At 42.3% G+C, this 13,323-nt stretch overlaps 1 protein-coding gene across 2 annotated transcripts in view; it reads left to right on the top strand.

Moving 5' to 3' along the window:
* The first annotated feature begins 548 nt into the window (after positions 1-548).
* The window catches only part of LOC132821637 (solute carrier organic anion transporter family member 2A1-like), a 151,357-nt gene continuing 138,582 nt past the window's right edge, over positions 549-13,323 (top strand). Inside the window, exon 1 of one of the 2 annotated variants that reach the window (XM_060834345.1) lies at positions 549-731. In XM_060834345.1, coding sequence (XP_060690328.1) covers positions 654-731 — 78 coding nt within the window. In that variant the 5' untranslated portion in view covers positions 549-653. Of the gene's footprint in view, positions 805-13,323 lie in introns of both variants that reach the window. The other variant, XM_060834346.1, reaches the window with a different exon arrangement.

The following is a 13,323-nucleotide window of genomic DNA, read 5'->3' as shown; positions in this document are numbered from 1 at the left end:
TCTTTGTGCAGAGAGTGGTGGGTGCCCGGAATGCGTTGCCAGTGGAGGTGGGTAGAGATGGGCACAACAGCATAATTTAAGATGTATCTAGACAGACACATGAGTGGGCAGGGAGCAGAGGGATACAGACTCTTAGAAATAGGTGATAGGTTTAGATCGAAGGGCTGGATAGTCGCAGGCTTGGAGGGCTGAAGGGCCTCCTCCTATGCGGTAATTTTCTTTGTTCTTTGTTCGTTGTCCTATACAGATCTGCAGCTCTCTCAAATATCTTTGTATTCCTCCATGAATTTTAACTTTGCTGAAAAGCACATTGTCAAACGTCTTGTGAAAGTTCTCGTGCATTGACTTCCCTCTGTTCTCAAAACTTTAATCGGTTAAAGCGCAAACGGGAAACGAATCAATGGGTTCAGTCCGGTGTTCTGCTGGGGTCATGTTTTTGGGAGATGACACGTGAAAGTAACTAATGGTTTTCAATATGACGTGCATTATTTCATCACGGGTGGATGAGATATAAATTCCAGGGCTTGGTCGCTTTTGGTGTAGAGGAGAGAAGGAAAAGTTAGTTGATAGAGTGGTTGTTGAAAACCACTTGTCAAGCGTTGCTTAAGGTTCAGCGAACGCCCGAAGCCCTTTGTCTCACTGTTCCCGGGGAGATGGAGGCGAAGCTGGAGGATATTAACACAGTCAAGTCGACCTGGAAAACTCGCCATTGGAACTTCAGGAGCATCAAGGTGAGGACCGGGAAACCCATTCTCTCTCTCCGCCACAGCCTGTTTATTTCTGGGAAACATTTCGAATATGAAGGTGTGTGAGCAACCAATCCAAAAACAAAAGTTTTAACGAAAAGATTGTAATCGTGTTTACGCACAGCACAGTTCGCCCGAAACTTGAAAAAGCACGGGATTCCACGTCTGAATTACCTCTAGGGCAAAATGAGTTTCTGCAATGTTTTGCATCAGTTTCAGCAAAACGCTGAACTGGGAGCCAGCCCCATTTCCTACACCGGCTGCCTCTCTGGGTTAAACTTTAATTCCAGTCGGGATTATGGTCATTATCGTAACGTTCACGTTTTTAATGCCATTGAAACTGATACCTTTAGGAATTCTTTTAAATTTCAAATGTGCCAAAAAGCAGACTTGTAAAATTTCCCAGTATTTAAAAGTCAGTTATCTGAATTGAAGTGACTAAATAGAGAGTGAAATATTGATTTTTCTGTGTTAAGGTCATTTTTGGCATTGTTAATAAGACTGCCAGTATGAACCTATATGTCATCAAAATATCAGGAATTATTTTGTGAAAAAGGATTTGGAGTGCAATTTGAAATATTGCCCCATTGTGCTGGTTCAGAGCAAATTCTCCAAGGTTATGTTTACAGTTTTAAGGTGAGGAGTTAGAGAAGATCTGCAGAAACATCTTTCCACCCAGAAGGTGGTGGGAAAATGGAATGCACTGCCAGAGAAGATGGTAGAGGCAGGTACTCTGGCAACATTTAACTAGTGAGACAGGTAATTAAAATGTCATGGCATAGCAGGCTAAGGACCAAAAGCAGGTAAATAGGATGAGTGTAGTTTGGTGTTTGTTGGTCACCTTTGGCATGGGTGAGCTGAAGGGCCTGTTCTATATTGTATGGTTTTATGACTTCTCAACTGGTGTATTTTTGGTCAATTTGCAAAAGTGTTAAATTAATCTAATGCAGGTGGTATTATGTAAGGAGGAAGTATTGCAGAAATGTTCATTATAATATTTCAGAGTCATAGAGATGTACAGCATGGAAACAAACCTATTGGTTCAATCTGTCCATGCTGACCAGATACCTCAACCCAACCTAGTCCCACCTGTCAGCACCTGGTCCATATCCTTCCAAACCCTTCCTATTCATATTCCCATCCAGATGCCTTTTAAATGTTGCACTTGTATTAGCCTCCCCCACTTCCTCTGGCAGCTCATTCTGTACACATAACGCCCTCTGTGTGAAAAAGTTGCCCCTTGGGTCTCTTTTTATATCTTTCTCCTCTCTCCCTAAACCTATGCCCTCTAGTTCTGGACTCCCTGACCCCAGGGAAAGACTTTTGTCTACTTATCCTATCCATGCCCCTCATGATTTTATAAACTTCAATAAGGTCACCCCCCAGCTTTTGATGCTCCAGGGAAAACAGCCCCAGCCCTTTCAGCCTCTCCCCACAGCTCAGATCCTCCAACTTGTAAATTCTCACCTTGTTAGATTAGATTACTTAGTGTGGAAACAGGCCCTTCAGCCCAACAAGTCCACACCGACCTGCCGAAGCGCAACCCACCCATACCCCTACATTTACCCCTTACTTAACACTATGGGCAATTTAGCATGACCAATTCACCTGACTCGCACATCTTTGTGACTGTGGGAGGAAACCGGAGCACCTGGAGGAAACCCACGCAGACACGGGGAGAACGTGCAAACTCCACACAGTCAGTCGCCTGAGGCAGGAAAAGAACCTGGGTCTCTGTTTAATGAGAAGTGATAACAGAGATGGGTGTGTGTGAGGCGATACTGTTGCTGTGGGGATGCCACACGTTGTCAGGAAAATTATGGAATATGAGACAGTGTAGTAACAGGATACAATGCTAGTTGAGTGTTAGGAAGCATGGAGTTAATGGAATTGTTTGAACTGGATGAATGTTTGCAGTGAAATTCCTGAAGTTGGTATTAGTTACATGAAGTTATAAATGATGTCAATCTCACTGTGCAGGGGAGAATTTCAAAGCCTGTGGATGATACAAAACTTTGGCCCAAAATGAGAAAATTGCAAACTTTGAGGACTAATGTTAAACTTAAAATTTAGTGGTCAGACCACTGATTAGATTCAGTGCAGAGAAGTGTGAACATAAAACATGGTACAGCACAGAAACGGGCCATTCACCCTCACATATCTGCATGGACCATGATGCCATTCTGTGAGGTGATTCATTTTGGTATAAAGAATGTGGGAAATATTACAATATGAAGAGTATGCACGAGCAGAGAGATGTGGGTGCTTACGTATATATGTCAGTATAAAAGAGCAGAAAAAATATAACCATCTCTTAATAAACCAAATATTATTCCAGGCTTCATTAATAGGGTTGAAAATGTGTTGCTGGAAAAGTGCAGCAGATCAGGCAACATCCAAGAAGCAGGAGAATCGACGTTTCGGGCATGAGCCCTTCAGGAATCCTGAAGAAGGGCTCATGCCTGAAACATCATTTCCTCTGCTCCTTGGATGCTGCCTGACCTGCTGTGCTTTTCCAGCAACACATTTTCAGCTCTGATCTCCAGCATCTGCTGTCATCACTTTCATTAATAGGGTACATAATGTGCAAGAGTAGGGAGGTTTTAATGAATTTGTATAAAATACTTGTTAAACTCCAATGGAATATTGGGTGTGTAGTTCCTATTTTGGGAATATAGGAATGCATTAGAGAATGTGGAAAATGCTTTACAAGAATTGAGTACAGGAATGAGACACTTCAGTTATGAGAATACATAGGAAAAAGAACAGGTTCACTGGAGAGGAAAAGGCTATTGGAAATCTGACAAGTTTTTCAAAATCAGGTGGGGTCAGGACAAAATAAATAGGGGAGAACTATTCCTGCTTGTAAAAGGCAGAAGAACCTGAGGGGATTGTTTCTTTTGTAAAACTATCTTTTGGATGCAGCGAGTATGGAGGTTCAGGAATGCACTAACTGGAATTGTCGTGGAGGCAGTTTCCATTGAGGGATTCAAGAGGCTATTGGATGATTATTTATAGAATCAATGTGCAGCTGTTTGTAGAAAGGCTGAAAGGTTTAGGGTGTAGGTTTGCTCGTTGAGCTGTAGGTTTGCTATCCAAACTTTTCATTACCTGGCTAGGTAACATCAGTGGCGACCTCCAACTGAAGCGAAGCTGTTGTCTCCTGCTTTCTATTTACATCTTTCTCCTGGATGGGGTTCCTGGGGTTTGTGGTGATGTCATTTCCTATTTGTTTTTTGAGGGGTTGATAGATGGCATCTAGATCTATGTGTTTGTTTATGGCGTTGTGGTTGGAGTGCCAGGCCTCTACGATTTCTCTGGCCTGTCCCAGAGTAAGCAAAGATGTGCCAGAGAATTCCTAAAGGCCTGGCACTCCAACCACAATGCCATAAAGAAAAACATAGATCTAGATGCCATCTATCAACCCCTCAGAAAACAAACAGTAAATGACATCAGCACAAACCCCAGGAACCCCATCCAGGAGAAAGATATAAATAGCAAGCAGGAGACAACAGCTTCGCTTCAGTTGGAGGTCGCCACTGATGTTACCTAGCCAGGTAATGAAAAGTTTGGATAGCAAACCTACAGCTCAACGAGCAAACCTACACCCGAAACCTCAACCTGAGCTACAAACCTTGCAGGCAGAAAAGTGTTTGCAGTTAGACAAAATGGTGAGAGCCACTCCAGTCATAGCATCAATAAGCACTTTCTGCAACATTTCTGTGGTTAAAACATAGGCATTAACTGATCAGCTGAAAGATCTGTATATTTGACAATTTCTGATGTTTTATTTTCAGCGAGTGAGTACTGAGTATCATCTTTCAGTAGAGATGCCAAACCGAAGCCATATTAATCCCCTCAATTGATCATACAACATGTAACAGCACTATTCAAAGGTGATGAGGATAGTTACTTGTGTCAGTCGTTTGCTGTAAATGTTGTCTTATGGTCCTGCTCCAAAGCTACCTGATGAAGGATCAGTGCTCTGAAAGCTAGTGCTTCCAAATAAACCTGATGGACTATAACCTCATTGTGTGATTTTTAACTTCGTCCACCCCAATCCCATACCGGCTCCTTCCGATCATATTTATCGGAGTAAAAAATGAGGTCTGCAGATGCTGGAGATCACAGCTGAAAATGTGTTGCTGGTCAAAGCACAGCAGGTCAGGCAGCATCTCAGGAATAGGGAATTCGACGTTTCGAGCATAAGCCCTTCATCAGGATGAAGGGCTTATGCTCGAAACGTCGAATTCCCTATTCCTGAGATGCTGCCTGACCTGCTGTGCTTTGACCAGCAACACATTTTCAGCCATCATATTTATCCGTCAACCATAGAACATTTCAGTACAGGTTCTTTGACCCTCAGTGTTCTGCCGACCTGTGAAATCAAACTGAAGCCCACCTAACTGACACAGTACCATTCTCTTCCATACGTCTATCCAATGACTATTTAAATGCTCTTAAAGTTGGCGAGTCTACTACTGTTGCAAGCAGTGCATTCCACACCCCTACTGCTCTCTGAGATGTCCTATATGTACCACTCCTCAAGTTAAAGCTTCGCCCCCTTGTGCTAGCCATCTTCAGCTGAGGAACAAGGCTCTCACAGTCCAACCTATCTAACTCTCTGATTATCTTATGTCTCAATTAAGTCACCTCTCAACTTTCTCTCTCATGAAATTAACCTCAAGTCCCTCAGCTTTTCCTCATAAGACCTCCCCTCTATACCAGGCAACATCCTAGTAAATCTCCTCTGAACCCTTTGCGAAGCTTCCACATCCTTCTTATAATGCAGTGACCAGAACTGTACACAATATTCCAAGTGTGGCTGCCCCAGAGTTTTGTACTGCTGCAGCATGACCTCCATGATTCCGAAACTCCACTAATAAAAGCCTTCTGACAATCCTGGTGAAAGTGAGGACTGCAGATGCTGAAGATTAGAGTTGAGTGTGGTGCTGGAAAAACACAGCAGGTCAGGTAGCATCTGAGGAACAGGAAAATCAATGTTTTGGGCCTTTCTGATGAAGACCTTTTCCCTGAAACATCAATTTTCCTGCTTCTTAACAACGCTCTGTCTGGCTGGCAACCTTCAAGGATTTATGTACCTGGACACTGAGATCTCTCTGCTCATCTACATTACCAACAATCTTACCATTAGCCCAGTACTCTGCATTTCTGTTACTCCTTCCAAAGTGAATCACCCTACATTTTTTCACATTAAACTCTTATTTGCCACCTCTCAGCCCAGCTTTGCAGCTTATCTATGTCCCTCTGTAACCTACAACATCTTTCAGCACTATCCCCAACTCTACTGACCTTAGTGTTACCCACTAATTTAATAATGCTATCCCTCTACGACCTCATCCAAGTCATTTATAAAAATGACGACAGCAGCAGATTCAAAACCTTGTGGTACACCACTCTTAACTGAACTCCAGGATGAATATTTCCCAACAACCACCACCCTCTGTCTTCTTTTAGCGAGCCAATTTCTGATCTAAACCGCTAAATTGCCCTTAATCCTATGCCTCTATATTTTGTGCAGAAATACAGTGGGGCACCTTATCAAACACCTTACTGAAATCCATATACACCACATCAACCACTTTACCCTCATTCACCTGCTTGGTCACCTTTCTAAAGAACTCAATAAGGTTTGTGAGGTACAACTGAACCTTCACAAAACCATATCAACTATCCCTAATCAACTTATTCCTTTCTAGATGACTAGACATCCTATCCAACACTTTACCTACAACTGAAGTAAGGCTCACAGGTCGATAATTTCCAGGGTTGCCTCTACTCCCCTTCTTAAATGGGGAAACAACATTTGCTATCCTCCAGTCATCTGGCACTATTTATGTCAGCATTGTCTACAGGAAGATCAAAGCCAGCAATCTCTTCACTGGCTTCCCAAAGAATCCAAGGATAAATCCCATCTAGCCCAGGGATCTTATCTATTTTTACACTTGCCAGAATTGCTAACACCACCACCTTGTGAACCTCAATCCCATCTAGAATAGTAGCTTGTATCTCCTCATTCTCCTTGACCACATTCACTTTTTCTGGTGAGAACACCAATGAAAAGTATTCATTTAGTACTTCCCCTATTTCCACCGACTCCACGTATCACTTCCCACTACTATCCTTGATTAATTTAATTACTAACCAATATTACCATAACAGATTAACAGATAAATAGCACCCTGTAGGAAGGGGTTTGCAGTTGTACAAAGGGAGCTGAATACAGTATAAGCCATAAGTATTAATTTAACCTGGAGCAGTGTTTTGTAGAGGAATAAGATATTCTGGGTCTGTATTTGAAAGATGCAAAAATGCCCTTAGGAGGATGTGGGAGCTTAGGGAGAGTTTCCAGGTTACTGAGGATTGTATCGGCAATAAATGCCGTTTGTTGGCAATTCTATCAAATCGAATGCCTCTAACTGCCTCTCCAACCAATCCAATGAAGAATTTACAAGAGCAAGGGGATGTAATAGATGGCCATTATAGAAACGGGGGAAAGTCTCTGGATGGGTTAACTCCAGGAAAGGAAAGAGAAGTAGGCAGATAGTGCAGGAGTCTTCTGTGGCTATCCCTATTTCAAACCAGTATGCTGTTTTGGAAAATGTAGGGGGTGATGGACACTCAGGGGTACATAGCACTCAGCCAAGTTTCTGATATAGAGACTGGCTCTAATGTAATGAGGTACATCTGGTTCCAAGTGATCGATTTGTTTTAGGGGACTCTAGTCTGAGGTACAGACAGATGTTTCTGTGGCCAGCGCACAGGGAGATAGTGAGGAAAGGTTTCAATCTGAGACTGGTACTGTTGAGAACAAAGGTGAGTCAAATAGTCAGGGCAGGCAGGAACAAAGTAGAGAACAAGGTATGACTGATAAATTAAACTGCATTTATTTCAGTGCAAGAGGCCTAACAGGGAGGCCTCTTGCGGCATAGTTAGGAACATGGGACTGGGATATCACAGCAATTACAGAAACATGGCTCGGGGATGGACAGCTTAATGTTCCAGGATACAAATGCTACAGGAATAATAGAAAGGGAGGCAAGAGAGGAGGGGAATGGCGTTTTTGATAAGGGATAGCATTACAGCTGTGCTGAGGAAGGATATTTCCGGAAATACATCCAGGGAAGTTATTTGGGTGGAATTGAGAAATAAGAAAGGGATGCTCACCTTTGTAGGATTGTATTATAGACCCCCTAATAGTCAGAAATTGAGAAACAAATTTGTAAGGAGATCTCAGTTATCTGTAAGAATAATAGGGTGTTTATGGTAGGAGATTTTAACTTCCCAAATATAAACTGTGACTGCCATAGTGTTAAGGGTTTAGATGAAGAGGAATTTTTTAAGTGTGTACAAGACAGTTATCAGATTCAATATGTGGATGTACCTACTAGAGAAGGTGCAAAACTTGGGAAATAAGTTGACTGAGGTGTCAGCGGGGGAGCGCTTTGGGGCCAGTGACTATAATTCTATTCGTTTTAAAATGGTGATGGAAAAGGATAGACCAATCTAAAAGTTGAACTTCTAAATCAGAAGAAGTCCAATTTTGACTGTATTAGGCAAGAACTTTCGAAAGCTGATTGGAGGCAGATGTTCGCATGTAAAGGGACAGCTGGAAAATGGCAAGCCTTCAGAAATGAGATAACGAGAGACCAGAGACAGTATATTCCTGTCAGGGTAAAAGGAAAGGATGGTAGGTATAGGAAATGCTGGATGACTAAACAAATTGAGGGTTTGATTAAGAAAAAGAAGAAAGCATGTGTAAGGGATATACAGGATAGATCGAGTTAATCCTTAGAGTATAAAGGCAGTAGGAGTATACTTTAAAAGAGCAATCAGGAGGGCAAAAAGGAACATGAGATAGCGTTGGCAAATAGAGTAAAAGAGAATGCAAAGGATTTTTACAAATAAATTAAGGACAAAAGGGTAGCTAGGGAGAGAATAGGGCCCCTCAAAGATCAGCAAAGGGGCTTGTCTGGAGCAGCAAGAGATGGGGCAGATACTAAATGAGTATTTTGCATCAGTGTTTACTGTGGAAAAGGACATGGAAGATATAGAATGTAGGGAAATAGATGGTGACATCTTGAAAAATGTCCATATTACAGAGGAGGAAGTGCTGGATGTCTCTCCAGCATAAGTGGATAAATCCCCAGGAACTGATCAGGTGTACCCTAAAAGTCTGTGGGAAGCTAGGGAAGTGATTGCTGGGCTCCTTATTGAGATATTTGTATCATAAATAATCACAGATGAGGTGCTGAAAGACTGGAGGTTGGCTAGCATAGTGCCACTGTTTAAAGAGGGTGGTAAGGACAAGCCAGGGAACTATAGACCAGTGAGCCTGACGTCAGTGGTGGGCAAGTTTTTGTAGGGAATCCTGAGGGACAGGATGTATTTGGAAAGGCAAGGACTGATTAGGGATAGTCAACATGGCTTTGTGTTGGAAATCATATTTCTCAAACTTGATTGAGGTTTTGAAGAATCAAAGAGGATTGATGGCAGAGTGGTGGATGTGATCTGAAAATGTGTTGCTGGTTAAAGCACAGCAGGTCAGGCAGCATCCAAGGAATAGGAAATCCTGATGAAGGGCTCCGGCCCGAAACGTCGAATTTCCTGTTCCTTGGATGCTGCCTGACCTGCTGTGCTTTAACCAGCAACACATTTTCAGCTCTGATCTCCAGCATCTGCAGACCTCACTTTTTACTGGTAGATGTGATCTATATGGACTTCAATAAGATGTTCAGCAAGGTTCCCCATGTGAGACTGAGCAAGGTGAGATATCATGGAATACAGGGAGAACTCTCTGTTTGGATACAGAACTGGCTTAAAGGTAGAAGACAGGGTGGTGGTGCAGGGTTGTTTTTCAGACTGGAGGCCTGTGACCAGTCAAGGATCAGTGCTGGGTCCTCTACTTTTTGTCATTTACATAAAAGATATGGATGTGAGCATACTAACTATGGTTAGTCAGTTTGCAGATGATACCAAAAATGGAGGTGTAGTGGACAGCGAAGAAGGTTACCTCAAATTTCAATGGGATCTTGATCAGATGGGCCAATGGGCTGAGAAGTGGCAGATGGAGTTTAATTTAGATAAATGTGAGGTGCTGCATTTTTGGGATAGCAAATCTTAGCAGGTCTGATACACTTAATAGTAAGGTCCTAGGGAGTGTTGCTGAACAAAGACCTTGGAGTGCAGGTTCATAACTCCTTGAAAGTGGAGTCACTGATAGATAGAATAGTGAAGAAGGTGTTTGGTATGCTTTCTTTTATTGGTCAGAGTATTGGGTATAGGAGTTGGGAGGTCATGTTGTAGCCGTACAAGACACTGGTTAGGCCACTGTTAGAATATTGTGTGCAATTCTGGTCTCCTTCCTATCCGAAAGCTATTGTGAAACTTGAAATGGTTCAGAAAAGATTTACAAGGATGTTGCCAGGTTGGAGGATTTGAGCTACAGGGAGAGGCTTTGGCTGTTTTCCCTGGAGCATTGGAGGCTGAGGGTGACTTTATAGAGTTTATAAACTCATGAGGGGTCTGAATAGGAAAAGTCTTTTCCCTGGCATGGGAGAGTCCAGAACTAGAGGGCATAGGTTTAGAGAGGAAATATATAAGAGACAACTTTTTTCACGCAGAGGGTGGTACATGTATGGAATGAGCTGCCAGAGAAAGTGGTGGAGGCTGGTACAAATGCAACTTTCAAAAGGCATCTGGATGGGTATATGAATAGGAAGGGTTTGGAGGGATATGGACCAGGTGCTGGCGGGTGGGACTAGATTGGGTTGGGATATCTGGTCAGCATGGACAAGTTGGACTGAAGGGTCTATTTCCATGCCATACATCTCGATGACTCTAAGTGTGACGTCTTGCATTTTAGAAAGTGAAATCCAGGTAGTCATGATTTGGAGATGCTGTGTTGGACTGGAGTGTACAAAGTTAAAAATCACAACACCAGGTTATTTGGAAGCACTAGCTTTCGGAGCACTGCTCTTTCATCAGGTGGGACAATCAAGGTAGGACATTCATGGTGAATGGTAGGGCCTTTAGGAATATAGTGGAATAGAGGGACTTTGGAGTTCAGGTGAACAGTTTTCTGAAAGTGGAATCATAGGTAGATAGGGCAGTAAAGAAGGCTTTTGGCACACTGGCCTTCATCAGTCAGGCTACTGAGTACAGACGTTGGGAAGTTATGTTGCAATTGTACAGGGGCTGCGCCTGGAGTATTGTGTTTAGTTTTGGTCACCTTGTTACAGGAAGGGTAGTATTCAACTTGAAAGAGTGCAGACAAGATTTACAAAGATGTTGCCAGGACTCAAAGGGAGAGTTTGGACAAGCTAGGACTTTTTTCTTTAGTGTTGAAGACTTAAGGGAGAATCTTTTCGTGTTTAAAATAATGAGGGGTATGGGTAGGTTGAATGCATTCAGTCTTTTTCCCAGGATCAAGGGCTAAAGGTTAGAGGGGAAAGAATAAAAGGGAACCTGAGGGGCAACATTTTTACAGAGTGGTATATATGGAATGTGCTGCCAGTGGAAGTGGTTGAGACGGGTACAGTAACAACATTTAAAATGCATTTGGACAAATACATGGATACAAAAGGTTTAGAAGGATATGGGCCAAGTGCAAGGAAATGGATTAGTGTGGATGCACATTTTAGAGTCATAGAGATGTACAGCATGAAAACAGACCCTTTGGTCTAATTTGTCCATGTGGATCAGTCATCCTAACCTAATCTAGTCCCATTTGCTAGCGCTTGGCCCATATCCCTCTAAACCCTTCCCATTCATATACCCATTCAGATACCTTTTTAAATGCTGTAATTGTACTTGCCTCCACCACTTCCTCTGGCAGCTCATTCCATACACATACCACCCTCTGCATGAAAAAGTTGCCCCTTAGGTCCATTACATACTTTTCCCCTCACCCTAAACCTATGTCCTCTAGTTCTGGACTCCCTCACTCCAGGGCAAAGACTTTGTCTATTTATCCTATCCATGCCCCTCATAATTCTGTAAAGCTGTATAAGGTCTCCAATGCTGTAGGAAAGATAACCCCAGCCTATTCAGCCTCTCCCTCGAGCTCAAATCTTCTGACCAGTTTAGGCCAAAAGGCCTGTCTCTTGCTGTAGACTCTATGACTCTATAACCTTTGTTTTCGATATCATAACTCTGGTTACCATTCAAAGCATCTCTAATTAGAGGGCTAATCAAGCAAGGCCTGAAGGGTAGAACTCAAGAATAAGAAATGTGCAATCACTATGATGGAGTTATACTATCAACCTTCCAATAGCCAGTGTAGTTAGAGGACAGATATGTAAGCAGGCCATGGAAAGGTGTAAAAATAACAGGGTTGGTGTAGTGGGTGATTTTAATTTACCCAATATCTACTGGAACTCTCTAGTGTCATGGGCTTGGGTGGGGCAGAATTTGTTAGGTAGATCCAAGGAGGGTTTCTTCAAATCCTATATATAGTTTAGATAGAGACGGGGCCATACTCAATCTTATATTGAGGAATGAGCCTGGCCAGGTGATTGAAGTTTCAATGGGAAAGCATTTTTGGACCAGTGATCATACTTCTATAAGTTCTTAAGATACTTATACACCATGGTAACACTGGTCCTCAGGTGAAAGTGCTAACCTGGAGAAGGCAAATTACAATAAGGATAATTAGGCGGGAACTAGGAGAAATTTGAATGGAAGTAGCTGTTTTAGGGTAAATCCACATCTAACATATGGGTGTCTTTTAAAGGCCATTTGATCAGAGTTTAAGTCCGACAGGTTCCTGTGGCAATGTAAGATAGGGGTGGCAAGATTTGGGAATCCTGGATAACAAGAATTATTAAAAATTTAGTCAAAAATTCAACAAAAGCATAAATACAATTTGAGGAAACTGAAATCAGACAAGGCCATAGGGAGGGCCTTATCTGAAGGGAACAAAATAATTTAAACAAGGAATTAGAAGGACTAAAGGGGGCCATGATATCTTGGAAAGTAAGATTAAGGAGAATTTCCAAGGAATTTTGTACGTACGTAAAGAGCAAGAGATAGCTAGGGAAGGGATAGATCCACAATGGCCTGCTCCCACACTGTACAGATTCTATGATTGTGTTTCACTCAAGGACCATGGAGAGAATTGTGTGGAGCCAACAGAAGTTGGTGAGCTCCTTAATGAGTACTTCACATTCGTATTCAGTAAGGAGAAGGACATGGACAATGGTGATGCTAAGGAACGGTATCTTCATATTCTACAGCATGTCAATATTAAGAAGAATGAGATGTTGAATGTCTTGAAAAACATTAAGGTACATAAATCTCCAGGGCCTCATGAGATTTATCCCAGGATACTGAAGGAGGAGATTGCTGGGATCTTGATAGACATCTTTGTATTCACTTTAGCCATAGGCAAGATACCAGAGCTCTGGTGAATAGCACATGTTATTCCTTTGTTTAAGGAAGGCAACTGGGATAATCCATGAAATTACAGGCTGGTGAGCCTTATGTCAGTGATAGGGAAATTATTGGAGAAGAACCTTAGGGACAGGATTTACTCACATTTGGAAAATAATTTAGA

This window comes from Hemiscyllium ocellatum, chromosome 13 (assembly GCF_020745735.1).
Source record: "Hemiscyllium ocellatum isolate sHemOce1 chromosome 13, sHemOce1.pat.X.cur, whole genome shotgun sequence".
Taxonomy (NCBI): domain Eukaryota; kingdom Metazoa; phylum Chordata; class Chondrichthyes; order Orectolobiformes; family Hemiscylliidae; genus Hemiscyllium; species Hemiscyllium ocellatum.
The sequence above is the reverse complement of the archived record's forward strand: the minus strand, read 5'-3'. Positions and strand labels throughout refer to the sequence as shown.